General features: G+C 31.4%; 1 protein-coding gene and 1 pseudogene across 4 annotated transcripts; one reads left to right on the top strand and one right to left on the bottom strand.

Annotated features, from left to right (window-relative positions):
• Positions 1-550: 550 nt before the first annotated feature.
• LOC146911974 (uncharacterized) lies at positions 551-1,782 on the top strand (annotated as a pseudogene).
• A 10,584-nt stretch (positions 1,783-12,366) lies between these two features.
• LOC146911973 (uncharacterized) lies at positions 12,367-19,179 on the bottom strand. 4 transcript variants are annotated; one of them, XR_015015074.1, is made up of 5 exons: positions 19,062-19,179; positions 17,083-18,967; positions 13,896-16,515; positions 12,700-12,795; positions 12,367-12,577 (listed from the first exon to the last, which is right to left on the bottom strand). XR_015015074.1 is itself a non-coding variant. In XM_085718559.1 (3 exons), the coding sequence occupies exon 2, from the start codon at positions 14,666-14,668 to the stop codon at positions 13,910-13,912; it is 759 nt and encodes a 252-aa protein (XP_085574685.1). In that variant the 5' UTR covers positions 14,669-18,967; positions 19,062-19,179; the 3' UTR covers positions 12,614-12,795; positions 13,896-13,909. The 4 variants fall into 4 exon arrangements, 1 of the variants encoding a protein (XP_085574685.1); XR_015015073.1 differs by having other exon boundaries at positions 13,896-18,967; XR_015015075.1 differs by lacking the exon at positions 13,896-16,515.
• Positions 19,180-20,066: the final 887 nt, after the last annotated feature.

Here is a 20,066-nt window from a genome sequence, read left to right as displayed (position 1 = left end):
TGTAACAAACTAGAGTAACAAATTGTAACAAACTCTTAACTTCACATGCAAGTAACAAAAGCTAGTTACTTAACATGCAAGTTTCTAACAAACTACTAAACAAAGATAACACTAATTCTAACTAAACTGAATTACTAAACCAATAAAGGATACATCTCTTGGGTGAAAACATGAAACACAACTAATGATTTATTCCTCCAATCGAAAGAAGATTTTTCTTATAAACTATTATATTTGAACCTGCTTCTTTAAAACAGACAAGTTCCTTAGTTGTTTGGGTACTTAAATCAAAGCAGACTAGTTCTCCATCTTTTGTTGTAAAGAATATATCATGATTACTATACGTTCCAATATGATACTCAATGTAATGCAAATATCCAAAAATAAAGAGTTATTAGTCCATGATTCACTCACACTAACTTCGCCTAAAAGTGATATATGAAAGGTAGTCGTTTCATAATACAATGAGATCGAAGCAATAGATCCATTTAATATCACAAATCATGTCTCCACATATGTGTATTGCTAAGGGCATGATTGTTGTAAAAAAAAAAAAAAACATGATTGCTCAAGTCAAATGACCCCAAGTGTTACTTCTTAGACTATAAATTTCCAATACGAAGTCATAAGATATTTCGTCACATTGGACATCTTCCCATGACGAATTGCGATGAAGGTGAGCTTTGTGATTTGTAGGAAAAAAACATATTTGGGTTAAAATTATTGGGATCTGTTACTTAGCTTTCACAAATTAGGTGTTAGTTATTTAATTGTATAATTAGTTAATTTATCTCCAGTTAGTTATGGAGACAGTTTGTATAGTTTTCCTCTCTCTATATATCCCCTTATATGTACACATTTTCCAGTTTAGTGAAAACATTATTCAATTTTTATTGTAGAGACCAAAATAAATTGACAGTAACCTCTTCTCTACTTTTCTCTTCCATACTTATATCTTCTCTAATTCTATCAAAACAAACAGACCCTATCCGTCGCAACCGCCACTGTAACTGCCATTTTCTGGCCACCGTAACTACCATTTTCCAGCGACCTCTTCACGTTTAACAATGGCGAAAAAAATGGCAATGTCACTGAACAGTGTACTCCCGGAAGAACTGATGATCGAAATTCTCTCAAGAGTTGATACAATCAATCATTTGGAGTTGAGATGCGTTTGCAAGTCGTGGAAATCGTTAGTTCTTGATCCTCACTTCATGAAGAATCACCTTCGCACTTCATTCACCAACCTCGCTTCTCTATGTCGTAAGGCCATGGAACAATTCAATGCTTTCAAGTTGCGTATTAAGGAAGAACAAGAAAAAGAAGATGACGTCAACGAGGAAGATCTTGATCTTGATTTTTATGAAGAGGAGGATGAGGAGGAGGAGGAGGAAGAAGAAGAAGATGGTGATGTTGATGCTGAAGAAGAAGAGGAAGAAGAGAAACAATGGAAGAAGAATGTGTTGGCTGAACTACATAAATTTATGGAAAAAGGGAAACAATTGGAGAAGAAGGGAGAAAATCTGGAAAATCTTGATGTACAACGGATGATAATCAATGTGGCCAAGTTTGATAATATTTTGACGTTTGTTTGAAGTATGAAAAGCTTTACGCTGAATTTTAATTTCTCGAGTCTATCAAGTTTGTCGAAGATAGAATGGAATTAAAAGGGAACTTAGAAAGTATCAGAATTGAAATGCAAACTTTGGAGGATAAAATGAATTGTCTCGAAAGCTTTAAACGGATTTATGTCGAGTAAAATTTCTTACCTTGTTAATTTCATTTTCATAGTTTGAAGCATGAAAAACTCTATGTTTAATATTCTGAAAATTTGCTCTTGATGTAAACCTCTGCTTTGCTAATTTCATGTCCTGTATGGTAATTATTCAGGGAGGTGCAAAAAGAATTTTCAAAATTTTGCTCCTGATGAGAAGCAGAAGGAGAAGGCAGAATTGATGGAAAAAGAATCCTAAGAGCCTTTAAGGTAGACCAGTTGGTGATTGGTTGTAAGCTATTTCCAATTGCATGATGAAGTTTGGTTTTTGCATATTTAAAAACCAAAAGAGTGAACTTTGTCTTTAAATTTGCTTGAAACTTTGGTTTTGGCTTCATTTAGTTCATTATACCAATCAAATTCTTCTCTCACTAACCAAATGAGGAAAAATCAATGAATTGATGATTCTCATGTTTCATCATTTCAATTAGAAGAACCCTTTTAGAACTGAAGTCTTCTAGCACGTATAAATAATCTTGGGATAGTTACACATTGCAAGTGTAAGTAGAATAGAAAACCAGAAGAAGAAAATTAAGTTTTGGTTGATGCTAAAATAATCCAAAATGTAAAAATTATATTACACTAATCTGCCAAGTGTGCAGAATTTATTACAAATTTCCAAGTTCAAGATTGCTTGAATATTTTCACAAATTTCCAAGTCGTGTATTTAGAGATCAATGCATTATTTAGTGTAAGTAGACTTTAACTTTAAAAGTGCTCCTCTACTGCTATATTGCTTGTGCCTTGTCCTTTTCCAAGTGTGGTACTATTGGCAATTCAATCAATTTGATCAGAAGAAATCATTTGTAAATTTATGTTCTGCTTTGAACTGCTTTATTGGAAAGAATCCTTAATCGGCTCATCTTCGGATGGAGAGTACACCTCGTGAGATCATGCTACTCATTTTGAAAAAGGGATATTGGAGATGGAGGAAGTAGTGGCCGTTGATGAGCTGCACTAATATGAAAGAAGAAATGAATAAATAAAATTCTCATTAATTGGAATCAAATAAGCATTACAGTTTATATAGAGTTAGGATAACAATGGTACATCAACTATATGCTATCAAGATCCTAATACAGTTAGTTAGAACTAACTAGCTAGATAACTTGTGGAACAAGTTATCTCTGCAATTAACTCATATTTTCTCGTATTTCTTTATTATGCAATAATAACATTAGTCAATCTGTTAATTTAGCTTGAGATTAGCTCCTTACTGAAGGGTGAAACAATGCAAAGTTAAAATTGTATTTGAAATCAAGGAAACAACTCAGCCTTTCATATTTATAATCTAGGCTAAAGTAACCGTGGTTGGGTTTGATTAATTGTTGACATGAAAATTAAATGCAATACATGATATGTAAAAGGGTTAAAGAACCATGTACACGTTTTTGTGTAATACTGATCACTCATAAATATCTGCCCTTGGATGGGGTAGAAGTTTATGTTTGAGGCCATGGGTCCAAGCGAGAGAAACAATTCAAAGCCTTAAATAATTCAATCTGTGTTTGAAATTTGCAACCGCACTTTGCCATACATATTTAACACTCTTTTGATTCCAATTAATGAGCTTGGATCATACTCCCAAACATACGTACATGTATGTGTGCGCGCGCGTGCGTGCGTGCGAGCGTTTGTGTGTGGAAATGAAAAAGTTTTTTGAGAACATTCTCAAATCTAATTGTGGAATTACCTTGTATGAACTTTGTATTTGTGTTTGTCCTTTAAATAATATATGTTTGTAATAAATTTTTCTTTAATTCAATATTTGCCTTTTTCAAAAGAAAAATTAAAAGGTCAAAGATATAAAAATTTTTGATTAAAAAATGATTTTAGAATTATTTGATTTGAGTCAATGAGCTAAACCTAAACGAGTTGAATCAAGTTGCTTATATCTTCTTTTAAAGAAAGCATTTTTAGGATCCTATAAAAAAATTGAAATGGAAGCATACCTCATAAAGGATCTCCCATTGTTGAAGATTAAATCGACAGAGCCTTGAATAAAGCAACTTTTAAAGTAATGTAAGTCATAGTGATCGTACAATGTGTCTTGAAATTCGTAGAAAGAGCAATTGTAGAAAGCACTTTTGTTTCCTAAAGTGCAAAATGCAACAACTTGATCTTCGTTTGACCTAATGCGTGGCGAGTGGTGACGCAGCGTTCTGTTTTAATAAGAGAAATAATTGTGAGTAACCATTTTTATCATACTTTTTTTTTATATAAATTATGATTTTCTTATGCCCTCTTCTTTTCGCATTGTATCCTTATAAGTTAGCAAAACAATAAAACATGGAATATAGGGTGTGTTTGTTTCAGCTTTAAAAAAAATAGATTTTGAGTTAAAAGAATCTAGAGATTTTTTTTTTTTAGAGATTTTGAAAAAAATCTAAAGCTATTTCTGTTTGTTTACTCTCATAAAAATCACTTTTTAAAAAAAATCATTTTTAACTTGTTTGGTTAGAATTCCTCAGAATTGATTTTTTTAAACATGTTTGTTTTAAAAAAATCACTTTCTTTTATGCACGGTTTTTTCAAAATTCACTTGTTGTGAATATTTAAATACAATTCTTTTTATGCAATTTTTAAAAAAACATTTGTCTGTTCAATTTTTATAAAAACTATTTTTTATACAATTTATTTTTTCCCGATACTTTTAACCCGTGTCGTGTAATTTATATTTTAAATAAAAATGCCCAATGTTTGTCCTACCATAATTGTTATAAACGTCTAACTTGAACACTACAAAAAAAAACGTCTAACTTGAAGATCACATATGATATCTTCCCTAAAGTTTAAAATACAACTGATAACAATATTTAAAATATCCATAAAAAAGTAATCTCGACAATTTTTTCAGTATAAAGCAAATGCATAAAAATAAAATAAAAACTAGCGTTGATGTCACATTTGTCGTGGCAATTGGTCTCTAATGGTGTTTCTTATTTCTTCTATGTATTTGACATTAGCTTGTGTTGGATCCCATTCACCACGCCAGTATAAAATAAAACCAGAATTGGAACAACTGATATTTTTCCAATACTTGAATTTATAGTAGATTTTTCACATTTATCATTCACTTTAAGAAATTTGTGCAGCACTAAACAGATTATAGTTGCCTTTAGGACAAAACAGTATCATTCACTTTTTTGAAAGCTTCCAAGTTAAAAGTTGCCATATGTCTTAAAACTTAAAACAGGAGATCTCCTAATCAGTCTTGGATTTCTATTGTACTTACTAAGAATCATGGATTTTTAAAATTCAATGTTTGGACAAAGTAACACAATTTAGTCACGTCTGATTGGCTTGCTTGATCCTATATTGGCTACTGACAATTGGAGAGCTAGAATCAAAAAAATTACTAGAAACTAACAAAAGTTTAAACAACAACCACCATGGCTTTATCATCTCTATATAAAATTTAATAAGATGAAGATTAATAACACTTTTGTTTCCTGAAGTGCAAAATGCAACAGCTTGATCTTCGTTTGTCCCAATGCGTGGTGATGCAGCATTCTGTTTTAATAAGAAAAAAATTGTGAGTGACCATTTTTTTATCATACTTTTGATTTCTTATAAGTAGCTAAAACAATAAAACAGGAATATAGTATCATAACAAGTGCTTAAAAAAAGCTATGAGGTGTATTTGGATTGATACTAAGTTAATTTATTTTCAATACCGGAAATTTAATGTTGGCTGCAATGTTGACTGCAATGAAGTAGTTCAAATTCACCGCGACTGATGCACTATTTGATGTCCCTAATTGTTTCCCATCACTTCCAATGGTATGTGTTGTATCATTCCCAACAACAGTGGGTTTATCCATTGGATCCGGTAAGAATGTAATGTAAGAAAAGGGTTGAATTGTGTTGGCTAAAAAAAAATAAGCATTTAAACTGTTCAGAGTCTGAATTAAAGTGTGTTCTGTTCAGAGTCTGAATTTAGAGTTTGGTTTTGCAGCGGATTAAAAACAAACATGCATGCGTGCACGCGTGCGCACGCACTTACATAGAGAAAAGCAAGACACAAAACAATTACACCGGTTCCTCCTACAAATCAGGATTAGTCAAGACCCCTTGCACTTTCAAAGGATTAGTTTTGCACAATAGTTGAGTCATATTTGAAGTCAAAGATGGCTGGTTTCAAACAATATCTTGTGTTGTTTATTTTTGTTTTAGCTGCAGAATTTTGTTTTTCATCCCAGGTTCTTGGACTCTACTTTTGTATGCTATATATGCATTATCATGGAGATTATCCGGTATTCACTAAGTCATGTAACCTGAATAGTTTAATGTAATCGGATAACTCATACATTGAGTTCATAAAACACGTACACGCTCTTGTCACTAGTTTAAGCAAAAAATCATTTTTAAATTTATTGAATAACTGATGTATTTGATGAATATTATAAATTAAATATATTAAGTATTCAATGAATTTAAAAATTATTTAGTTTTTTATAATAGTGATCGAAATATGTATTAAACATGCAATTAAAATAGGAATTGTTCCGACTGGCTAAAGTTACAATAACATGAAAACAGAAACACTTTTGTCAACAAAAAAAAAATACAAAAACACTCTTCATATACCCAAGAGCGCTTAAATGAAATGACGAAGGTCTCTTTTAACTTAACCAAAGTAAAGGGTTTGAATACTACCTAGGGCATGCACTAATGTTAAAACTCTTAGAGAGAGTTTGTCATCCATTTAGGTCTCACAAGACTCAAATAATTAGTCTTTGAAGTTACACGCGTGGAGATTACTAGTTTACGCCAACAACAAAAAAAACACTCTTCATTTTTAAAAGTGGAGGACTCCCACATTCAATTGAATGCACTCCGTGTGTTCTCTACTTTTTAAATTTTACTCCTGTAATAGAGGCGAAATTTGAAATAATACCTTACTCTTTTCATCCTAAATTATAAGGAAAAAAAATTATGAGAAAAAATATTCAATCGTCTTTTTAAAAAGAAACTTATTTTTTTACTAAAGACTAAGAAAAATCATTATCTTATAAGAAAAAATGACAACTTTTACTTTATTCAATAATGATGTTTCAAGAAAATCATTTTTCCAAAATAAAACTTTTACCCATTCTCATTGTTCTCGCTATCATTTTTTCTATAACAAATAATCAATAAAATTGTTTTCCATAACTAAATAACCGAAGCTCGTCGCACCAACGTCCATATAGGTTACATCGGATTGAAGGTGTTTGGATGTAAGGGGAGAAGGAGAAAGGAGGGCAATATAAAGAAAAGAAAGGCGGTGAGATGTGGAAGAGGAGAGAAGCGCTTCTCTCTCTAAGATAACCTGAATATGTAGATATCTCCCGTACCCATATTAATTAGCATATGAAGGATTCAAATATAAAATATATAAAAGGAGCTCACTCAAAGGTTTCAAATCTTAACCACAACATGCCCATCCCTTAACATTTTGTAATTATAAAATCATATTAAAGTAATATAAATTGATAGTGCAATATATAAATCATTTTACAATTTATTGGTCAAGTTAATTAAGTACTTACACGCTTAAAAAAAATCTCATATCAAGTGTTCGTGTGGCAGGGTGGTAGCTTAGCTCTTACACCCTATATGTGAGCTCTTACAACCTTAGAACCAAACAGATAGGAGAATTATGTGTCCCATGGAAAGAGACATCGATGAATATTTAAAGAGATTAACTCGCATTCGGGGTTCTTATCTTCATTAATCTAGTATGTTTTAAGAAATTTACTTTCATGTTTTACAAATTAATTATCAAATCCTCAATGAATGAGACGTAGATGAATATTTTATTGATGATTCAACATACCATATTGAATGTATTTACTCTTGTTGTGATTTTTGTTCTTGTAGTGAGACAATACAGATTATATAATTTAAAATATATATGTATTTCTGATTATAAAATTCGAATTTGAGGTTTTTCAGTCTCATGCAACGTACTTGTTCTACATGAATGTAAGGTGTATGAGGCACTTTGGATTATATAATTCGAATATATAATTCATATTATATAATTCAAAATGTCCCAACAACATAACAAAATGCAATTTCCTGCATTCCACCTAACATTATGTTATACAATGCAAACTTGGTTCAAAGATTTTGACTACAACATGCAGGTTAATATTAAAGAGAAGTTTCGACAGTTTGTTTTTCCGGAAACAACATTTATGCATCCACCTCCAAGAAAGGTCAATACAAAAGATGCTCAAAAGAAGCATAAACATAATGTATGGTCAACTAAGTTATCATCTTCCCTCTAGGAGCATGTTGACTCTCGCGATCTAGACACACAAGCTTCATAGTCCAAGTCAGTAGGCTCAAGCGTGAAAAGTGCTTGTAAAAATAATATGTCTCCTAATCCTAAAACCACCTCCAGTTAAAGTCGACATCCCACACAAATACAAAATATCGTCGTTCACGTGTGAATTCATTGAAAATGTGACAGATGTAGCTGATGATTGTCATTGTGCATTATGTGCGGTTGTTGGCCTACGTGATATGTTAGTTTATGATTATTAGATTATTCGTTATATCAACTTCTAAAAGATCTGACCGGTGATGATAGTCAGTGTCATTTTTGATTGATTGGCTTGGAGAAATAATTCAACTAGGTCAAACACGCTCAAGCTAGTGATGGTATTGTCTTTGCTCCATCGGATAAATGGATGATCATGTTGGATTTGAGTTTTATCATTGGAAAGAGATACAATCATGTGGTGGTTCTACTGTCCCAAAAAAAAAAAGGGCAATCAGAAACCTTGTTCCCTTTATATGGTACACTTTCACACAGAAATCAAATAATATGTCTAACGCATGCGAATGACAACCATTTTACGATAGTATATATGAAGGATGGTTGTCCAATTTCTTCCATTTAGTGTTATAGGGTTATATAATTCAAACAAATGGTATGTTGGAGGAAAAATAGGACGTATAAGATTAACATAGGGTGGGAAAGGTAATAGTTTAAAAAAAAAATCCCACCTTAAAAAGGAACAACATGCACAATAGAGAGACCCAACAACAAACACACCCGACTTTCTCACCTCGGCATAAATGCACGGTGTAGTGTGGCAATTTACCCTCCTCGTCATAATCCATGTTACATTATTGTAAATAAGTTGTACTCCTCCATGTATGATCATCATATCTCATGAAACTCACTCAATATCCATCCAATTAGCACATTGCCTGACTTTGTCATTATAGTGCTTTTACAAGTACACCCTTACCAATGTTTAGAAAAGGAGCTTACTACCAGTCGATGATGATTCAAAAATTGACGGTAAACCCCGTTTTTTCAAACATGAATAATATATGTAATATATTATGACATATTATAACAATTTCATTTTGCTACAATGATATGCTCTATTTTGAACGGAAAGCCAATTGCAAGTTCGACCTTTAAAAATGATATATTGTTAAACTTTATGTTTTATTGTCCAAGATATGAAAGAAAGTCTCAAAATGCAAACTTTTTAAATTTTCTTGTACAAGGTATAAAAAAGGATATATTTTGCGGATCTGGAGTTCGAAGAAAACTGTAAAAATATCCTTCTATTTGTTGAAGAATTTGTTATCAAGGTATTCTAGTGAAACATTTTTGCATAAAATAGAATTTACTCATTATAAATACAATTCTAATCGTACACAATTTAGTATTGTGTATAATAGATCCTTATTTACTTTGTTTTATCATGAATTTGACTGTTGTTGTACCCACATAAAAATATACTAATTAGTTTAATGTGATTTGTATGATTTGAATATTACCCAATAGATGTATTTATGCTAATAAGTGTATGCATAGTGAGTAAAACAATTGTATATGCATAGTATAATTACATGATAATTATATTATCTTTATTTAATAGTAATGATTTTACATAATTGCATTACCTTTATTTGTCACATTCATTTATAATTCTGAATATAGTGGCATTTTATTCTCCATATATCTTGCAACGGCAAACCAAAATAACAACACTTGCATAATATAGTCATCATGCTTATATGTCTGTCGAATAAATTAAAGGTTTAGAGATAGAAAGTTTAATTATGCAAGAAATCATAAGACAAGAAAAGTAAAAGAAAACCACTAAATCATCTAAAAACCAGTTATCAAAATGGAACGGCACACAATAATTGGAATAAAAAACAATTAGTGGAGCGTCATTGGTGAATGCAGTGTAATTAGTATCCCACCTATCCCACAATATGTATCTTGATATGATACGAAAACAACCATGGGTGATGCCATGTGTATCCCATGTATCCTATGTATCGCGAGCGTATCCCTTGTATCCTGATTCAATCTAGTATCCTATGATACTATGACATTTGCATTTCAGTGGCAGAAACCGGGTCGGGTTGCACAACCCGACAAAAATTCCAAAACTTTTTATGTTTTTTATGGATCAGTCCTAGAACCGGGTAGGGTTTTGCATGACCATCCAGAAAACCCCAAATTTACCCGATTTTCTTGGGTCGGATTTATGTGACCCATCATATATTGCAGGTGAACCATTTATGTTCAAGAGATTTGTTTTATAACCTACCAATCAATTTGCAATTATTCCCAAAAGCCACTCACCTTCTCTTGATTTTGATTGAACTAAGGATGTTTTATGTTATTTACTTTTGTTTATTACTTAATTTTTGAAGTATCTTGAAGTTCATATATGATATTTTAAGGCCTTTTTTTGTTTATGTATCTTACGATACACGATACGTATCTCGATTTGACTACCATGGGTGAATGCACAACTTCCTTATAAGCAATGGTGATGATTCAAAGAAAGTTGATGTATTTGAACCATATTTTGATGTATTTGAACCATATTTTAAATCAAATACATCAATTTATTTGACACACTTTTGCTTATATTTTGTAACAGAGAGAGTAGCAAACAATGTCAAGTAAAAGTACCCATTGATTTCGTTTTCTACACTCGAAGATATTTACTATGCTTCCACCTTCTCACAGTTAGTTATTTATCAGAAAAAGAGTGGAACAATGAACTTAATCAATTTCAAGATCCAAGTGTTTGTTGTTTCAATTTTTGGGTAACCCAAGAAATTCATAATTTTCTGGGTTTTTTTTTATGGGTTTGATGATGAAAATAATGAACCTATCAATCCTAATTTAATATATTTTGTGTTTTTATTAAAATTAATTGAGGGCTTCTCTTAATCGATGTTTTTATCCCAAAAATTAGAGTTAAATGTTGCTTGTGTGTAGAGATCGAATCGAAATTCAAGTTGCAAAACCCATTTGCAAGGAGTAGAGCAAATAAGATGAATATTTTGAATTTGATTTTTTTTTTTGTAGTTTTTTTAATGAAAATGCTAATAAATGTCCATAGGACATTGTTTAAACATTTGTTAGTGTGAGTAACTTTTATATTAAAAATTATGTAGTTATGACTTTCACATATATTTGACTTGTATTTTTTAAAACAAAATCCTTTTTCATATATTTTATAAGGGTCATGTTAACCAGTGCCCCCGGGGCACTGGTTAAGGAAGTTAAAATAGAAAGTTTTAAATTAAAAATGTTACTTTTTATACTTTTAAGACCATGAGTGCACAAGTTTCAATGTAACATTACTACATTTGGCTTCCTTAACCAGTGCCCCAGGGGCACTGGTTAACATTTCCCATTTTATAAATAATGTCCTCATGATATTTGTTCGCAAGATCCATAAAAGAAAATATATAGTCATGTATGTATGGTCGCACTTCCCCGCACCTTAGGCTCATCTTGTCATGAACTATAATATGTTAAATTGATAATGTCATAAATGTATTTAAAATGAAGTGAATGATATTTTTTTAGGGAAAAATGTAGTGTTATAGACATGTTTAATTAGATAAATAGAATGTATTTTAAAAAAAAAAGTCGGTATCTAACCTAAGAACCTATTAATTTCGTTGATCAATCTCACCATCTATTAATAAGGGTTCCAATTAAAATCTTAGAAAAATAATGTATGGATTGATTCAACAAAGATATTGTATCTCGAAGATTCTAAAAAGGAGCACGTTCTTTAGTTTCGAGGGTTTAAGACACTTGGCCAACCCCTTAATTAACATTTTGTAATTATATAATTAGATTAAATAACTTAAATTAATAGTATTATTTATAAACCACTTTACAATTTATTGGTCAAGTTAATTAAGTATTTTCACTCCTAATTAACTATGTCTCAACTATTCGTGGGGTAGGGTGGTAGCTTAGCTCTTTGCACCCTCCACGTGATCTCTCCTAAACTTAGAAGCCAACAAACAACTATGTTTCCCATGGGAAGAGACATATTGATGAATATTTAAAGAGATTTGCTTTCGGGCTCTTATATCCTTTATTCTAGTATATTATAGTTTCATGTTTCAAAAATTAAATATCAAATATTCAATGAAAGAAGGAATATAAGTTTGTGGAAAATAATAGACGAGCTAGTATTTTCACTCTTGAAAAATATAATCTCAAATAGTCGTGTGTGGTAGGTTGGTAGCTTAGCTCTCTACACCCTCCATATGATCTCTTTTAACCTTAGAACGGAACAAACATATATCCCAAGGAAAGAGACATTGATGAATATTCAAAGAGATTAATTTGTTTTTACATGATAACCATATTGTCTTTATTTCATAATAATTTTACATAATCGCATCTTAATTTGTTGCAATTCATTTACGCAGTGACATTTTATCCTCCATGTGTCTTGTAAAAGCAAACAAAGATGAGAACACTTGCATAATATAGTCAATATGGTTCTATGCCTATCAAAGAAATTTAACGGTTAGAGTGAAATCAAATTTAACAAAGAAATCATAAGACTATATATAAACATGTTGAAATAAAATTATAAGTTTGAAAGTAACTAATTATTTGTCAGCTTAACTGTCAAAACAGAAACACATATGTGCAATGCACTTCGGAAGTTCGGGTGGGACACATGAGATGTGACAATCTTTGTCTCTATTACATTCGTGAATTGCTGTAATGTAAATCATAAAATAGTTAATGTCAATATAGAGGGATGAAATATTGTGTGTAAATAAAGAATAAAATTTGATAAGATGAGAAAAATAGTGTACGTAAACCTTCAGCTACAACATGAAGTAGGAAAAGATATAGGATCCTAATATAAACAAACAAAATTGCAGCCATGTTTCTTCTCTTTTGAGTGTAAGAAATAGAATATTGTTTGATCACTTTATAGTTTCTACTTCCTCCAGTCCTATTTATAAGAGAAAATTAGGTCAACAAAAGTTGATGGATTTGGACTAAATTGTTAACTAGATACATTAACTTTTGTTGACCAAAATTTCTCTTATAAATAGGACCGGAGGGAGTATCATTTATGTATTGGGAAATGAAACCCTTTATAAAAAATAATCATTATGTTTCATATAATAATACTAACATTAGTAATAATACTAAAAGCAAATTATTATTATTATGAAATACTCCCTCCGTCCCATATTATCTTGATATTTTCACTATAAAATACTCCCTCCGGTCCTATATATAAGAAAATTTTCAAAAAAATTGTTGGTCCTATTTATAAGAAAATATCACAACTTTTAAGGTGTAGTTATTGCTTAAAAAACTTTTCTACCCCTTATTTAATGTTTGTCTTTTTAATATTTGTGAGTGTATTTAACGCTACACAATTTTTTATGAGGGTATATTTGTAAAAATATTCAAAAAGTTACACTAATAAATAAGTGTATTGGTTTTGATGTTTTTTGGTTTTTCTTCTTATATTAAGGACCGGAGGGAGTATTATTTATCTTTGTATATTAGCAGAAAAATATGGTCAAAGTAAGTTAGGTCAAAATTGCAAATTTTCAAATGGATCATTTATTGCAGGACGGATGGAGTAAGGACTAACATTAATGATAACTATTAAATGTCGTTTGATTATATCAATGTGTCCAGTGGCGGAGCCAGAATTTTCTAGAGCCTGGGCAAATTTTTTATCGCGAATTCATATATGACATAATATATATAAATACTCGTAAATAGAAATAAAAGAGGTTCGCTATTTTTTCAACAAAATTACAATTTGAAATGAGAGAGAAGAAATATAACCTGACAATAGAATGCTAAATAAAATTAGGAGGTAAATGCCCTTTCCGCGACCTCTTTCGAGTGAATGTTCGAATAATATCAACATCATCAAGTGACTTGAATATCTCCCGCTCGGTGTAACATATCATCAAGTCATTCAACCAATCGTTGTTGATCTTGTTGCGCAATTTAGTCTTGATAATCTTCATTGCTGAAAAAGCTCTTTCAACGGAAGTTGTCGACAACGGCAATATCAAAGCCAACTCAATGAGTTTGTAGACCAATGGAAATACCAAATGTTTCTCAGTTTGAACCATTTTCATAGCCAAACTTTGAACATCTTCACAAGAAGAAAAGGAAGCATGCCTTTTCACTTGAAGTACATAAGTGTCAAGTTGCTCCATTATTGTTCCACGATCATCATCAGAAAAGTCTGCACGATAAATATCAGCAAGATGAGCAAGCTTGTCAACATCAAACTTGGAGAAAGAGTTTTTGGGGTCAAGACATGACAAGCAATCAAGCACAATGTTACTTCCTTCACTAAAGCGATGATCCATCTCCACACATATTTTGTCAATAGCAACATAAAAAATCTCGGCACGGTAATGGTGAAGATTAGTGACAGTCCTCCCTTCTAGTCTTGAACGACCCTGAACCGGTATTTCTTCATCCATATTTGGCACCGGAATACCTTTAGCAACACAAAATTCTTGCACATCAACAAATAAATTATCCCAACCACTATCTCTCAATGTGGCCAATCGAGCTTTGACGACATTAATTAATTCCATGGCAAGCACAATATTGAGGAAAACTTGACAAATTTGGTTGCATTGGACCCTTCAATATATATGCCCTCCTCACTTGGTCTTGAATATTCGGAGCATATGTATGAATTTGTTTCCTACGACCTGGATCACGCACAATCTCATTTGGATTAAACTCATTGGCCACATTAGGCGGTGGTTCTTCTACTATGGCTTCCGGTTGCACAACATTCACATTACTTGTTCTATCAACCAAAAATCTCCTCATCTACGCTAATCTACCCAAGTTATAAACATCACGTTATTAGTTACAATACATTCACCATCCAAAATGAATTTGATAATCACGAAAAATTATTTAGCTAGATTATAAGATGAATACAACCGTAAGTGATAGAAGTTGTGATAATCACAACCTTATAAATTTAACCTCACAAAATGAGCAACTTGCCACACAAAATGCATGAACAACCTATGCTTCGGTTAACCACACAAAATGAGCAACTTGCATTTCATAACCACACAAAACTATGATAATCACAACCTTATATTCACAACCGTAAGTGTTCCTTCATTTCATAAACTCTCTACTCAATCACACAAAATGCACAATTCTAAATTAGGGTTTGGAAAATCAAAATTGGGGATAATCAACAATTCTAAATTGTGGTTTGAAATTTGAATAATCAACTCATTGAAATGATTCACCCATTAACAAATAACAAGCAACAATAAAATAGAACAAACAAAAAAAAAACATAGATCAAACCTAGAGAGTGGAGATTGGAGAGGAGAGAGGAGAAGGAATGAAAATGACTGAGAGTTGAACTTGAGAGAGGGAGAGGTGCTAGTACTTGAGAGATGGAGAGGAAAGTGAAACTGAGATGGAGAGCCAGAGAGGTGAGAGTCGCGACTCACTCTGAAGGAGAAGAGTTTTTTCTTTTCGTAACTACGCGCGCTGAAACAATTCATTTCTGCCCATAATTTTTTTTTTTTAAGTACAAAATGGGCTAATGGGTTGGGCTTGTTCCAAATAAAGCAAAAGTTGAGCCTGGGCTGGAGCCCAGCCTAGCTGGGGGGTATATCCGCACCTGAATGTGTCGTGTTTGTCTTTTTGATCACTATCTTTAGTAAAGATCTCACTTTAAAATATTATTTGTCATCATCATCATCACTCTTGTTTGTCATCCCCCCAATTTTTGGCTTTTTATGGTATAAGAGAATAATTATTAGTTTTTGGGCAAAGAAGATAGTGGTTTTTTTAATAAGGCAAATGAAATATATATACACTAAACTGTCATAGCATAAGACGTGTCATGCTGAAGAATTAGTTTCTTAAACGAAATTATAACCCAAGCAATCAAGGGTTAAGAATTTTACCATATTAATATATTGTTCCTTTATTAATCTAAAGCTGCTGAAAAATTAAATTATTTATGAATCACCAAACCAAATTCAAGAGAACCAAATAAATTGGATGTGTTCATGCATATGTCTACAACTTGATACCAAACTTAAAAGTTGATTTACATGTACCAAACTATCATTGTTAAGCCTCCACGTAAATAAGGAGACTCTTTGAGGCACCAATTTGTTCCATGAATCATCACTCGTTGGTTACATGATGTGCATGATGTGCTTTTTTGATAGAGTATCCTCCATCAAGATTTTTATTCCAAATCAAATCATTTTTCACATTTTAATCCAAATAGATTTTTTTTCGAGGGAAATCCAAATAGATGTTAGCCAAAAAAATCACTATATTCTTCTAAATTCTTCTCCCAAATGAAAATACTTCTACGCAACCTCGAATCCACGTTGCCTAAACCTCCACTCTCATTCAACATGTCTTCTACAATTGCATGTATTAACTGATAGATAAACCAAAAAGCATGGTGAATATTGATGGTGTATATCGGCGAGTGGACCAAATCATAACAGTTAATAAAGTAGTAAGTTATCGTCTCCACAAGGATTGCCCCCCTGTGTTTGTTGAAATTAACTTGATTGATTATTAGTTTATGACTTGCTTTTTTTGGATTTAAGAAAGTAGAACATGAGCCCGTGATAAATCAGTAGAAGTTTATTTTAATATCGTCGCAATTCAAGCAAATACAATTGTGGTGTTTCCTTAATATTAGTCATAACCCCAAATTGATACTTAGATTCGATTAAAAGAATATAATTTAGAAACTAGGCAATCTACTATGTCAGGGTCAGACGAAATTAGGGTTTTCAATCATGATGTGCTCCATATAATAAGATGTTGTTTAAAAATAGACATATACAAATTAAATCATACTATAGATCATAAATTGAATAAAAAAACTTTATTAATTGAATCCAACAACTAAGAAAGGGTTCACCGTGGAACCCTAATCAAAGAGGTTTAGTTGCACATGGCAACCAACATCATTACAAAACAATAGAAAGCATACCATTGAGAAAACAAGAGGATGATGGAGATCCTCCTACTTGAAGCTCTTGATGTTGGACCCCTGCCTTGTATCGCTAGCTTTCTGAATGAATAAAAGAGTGTGCAAGAGTGTGCAAGAGGATGATGGAGATCTTCCTACTTGAAGCTTTTTAAGTTGAACCCCAGGTAAAAAGCATGAATTGTCGTTAAGGGGTTCGATCAAAATAAAGGCAATGATTTTGAAGAAATATTCTCAACGGTGGTGTAAATGACATCCATTAGAGAAATCCTTGGTCTAGTTTCAAAACTAGACTTAGAGATAGAACAACTTAATGTTAAAATATCATTCTGGCATGGAGAATTAGAGGAAGAAATCTATATGGAGCAACCTGAAGGTTTTGTAGAACCAAGCAAAGAATACCATGTGTGTTGTCTGAAGAGAATTTTATAGGGCTTAAAGCAAGCTCCAAGATAATGATACAAGAAGTTCAATCTCTTCATGACCAACATAATTTCACAAAGACGTAGACCACTCTGAGTTTGTGAAAAACCATAAAAATGGAGAATCCATGATACATTTTGTGTTTGACTTTGGATGCGATACCTTTTCTGAAGTAATGTAGTTTTAATGTGAATTTTATTGTTTGAATAATTAGTTTGTAGACATCACTTGTAAATTTACTAATTTGTAGACATCACTTGTAAATTCACTGATGTGTCTAATAAACGTGAAGAAATTTCAACGCATAGATCTTATGAAATATTTGTCAAAAATCAATTTAGATAATTTCAAATACCAATTAAAAACTAAGAACGTAAAATGTTTTTTCTTCTTTCAAGTAGTCTAATGGCTAGAAATTCACTTTCTTAAAGTAAATGAGTGGGTTTAACACCGGCCCCGGTATATATTATGCAATGTACATACCTTCTTTACTCTATCTAATATGAATATCAGATTAGTTCATATGATTCTTTCAAATTATGCAAGGAGATGAAGATGAATTGAGTTTTTTTTGTTAAAGCTTTGGTTGAAGATTGTTCAGCAACAATAAGCCATGATAGAGAGAGGTCAAGAAAAAGTTAAGATTTGATACCAAAAAAAAAAAAAGATTATCATATTGCTTTTCACAAATCATTGCTTCAAATCCAGGCTATTTTTTTGATAGTGAAGCTTGGGTTCAGAAAGGGGAGGCGGGATGCAATTTCTGGGTTTGAAACCCATAAATTTAAGAGAAATGATATTTGAACTATGAACATTTTTGTGACAACTTTGTTTAAAAAAATAAAAAATTACTTACATGTTTCAAATATCTAGAGGAACTCTTGAAGATTTTGCTGTGAATTAACTTAATTTGATATTTTCTGCATATCTAAAGTTTGGATAAAACTCCGTAGGAAAACTTTGTTTTTTTTTTTTAGGGGAGGAAAACTTTGTTTTTGTTAAAGAACTTTATGTGAAAGCATTCTAGTAAAAAAAATTGCATAAAATATTATCTTACACAATTTAATTAAAACTGCATCTATTAGATACTTAATTACCTTTGTTTTTATCATGAATATGAGTGGCAATGTAGCCAGACAAAAAATGTATTAGGTTAATGTAATTTGTATGCCAAGAATTGTATCTAATAGACTCATGTATGCTTATAAATGCATGACTGAATATAATTATGTGATAATCATGTTATCTTTATTTAATAATTATTTCATATGATTACATCTTTATTATTTATTACAATTCATTTGAAATTCTGCATGCAGTGACGTTTTACTCAATTCATAGGAAACTAAATTCATTTATAAATTGTCAAAGCAGAAACACATACTCGCAACGCACTTTGGAATACCAGGTGTAACACACATGTGATCACACTCTCCGTCTTTCTTGCAGCGAAAAATTTCTTTTTCTATAATGTAAACCATAAAATAATTAGGGTCAATAAAAGAGATGAAAGATTGTATATAAAATAAAGAATAAAATTTGAGAGATAAAAAATGTACCTAAAACTTCTTGGGCTGCAACGTGAAGCAGGAAAAGACATATGATAGTAATATAAGCAAACTTGAGAATTGTAGTCATGTTTCTTCTCCTTTAGATGTAACAAAAATAAAGTTGTTTGATTATTTCCTTGTTTTTAGCACTTATATATTAGCAAATACCTTTTTAGAGGATAATCAATAGACACCATAAATAATAATAAAATAACTAAACGTCTCTTGATTGTATCCATGTGTTGTGTTTGTCTTTTTCGGAAATCAATTATCGCATTTCTTATAAAGATTTAACTATAGAATATTGTTTATCTTCACTGTTAAAACATTCTAAATTTCAAAAGAGAATAATGTTTTATTTAATGGAAAAGGGAATGTTGTTTTATTTAATGGAAAAGAATATATATAAAAGTTCGTTCAGATGGAGAATTAAAAGATAGTTCAAGTCAAAGAAACAATATTTCTTTAAAATACACGAATTAAGACGGAGAAAATCTTAACCGACTTTATAACCCAACTAAATAAGGGGTAGAGAGTTCCAAGTCATTCTACTTGGATTTAATCAATGTCAAAAATGGGACAGGCTAATGGATTGGCCCATTAGCCCATATTTTGGGCTGGACCGGGACTAAAACGCAAGCCCAAAAAATGCAATCGGACTTTTTTGGCCCAAGCCCATTTGACCCATACAAAAGTGGTGTCAGGCGGAGCTGGTCCATCGGGCTTCGGCTGACCTATTATCGATATTTCATTCGACTTTTGATAAAATAACAATATATTTTTTTAACAAAATTATCAACTAATTTTAAATTTATTAACAAAAATATTTAAATAAATAAACTTAATAAATATGAATGAATTTAGCTTAAAGTTTTAAAATTTTAAAGTTTATAAATTATTAATTTGAGTTAATTGAAGGAATAATCTAGATTTTAATTATTATTCAATGTTAATGTAAATATTATTTATATTTTTATGTCCATCCAATCATATTTTAGAAAAAATAGTGGTGAG

The sequence above is a fragment of the Medicago sativa genome, chromosome 6, assembly GCF_051527215.1.
Source record: "Medicago sativa cultivar Bolivia chromosome 6, Bolivia_mono, whole genome shotgun sequence".
In the NCBI taxonomy this organism is placed as follows: Eukaryota; Viridiplantae; Streptophyta; class Magnoliopsida; order Fabales; family Fabaceae; genus Medicago; species Medicago sativa.
This window is presented reverse-complemented; position numbering and strand designations above follow the sequence as displayed.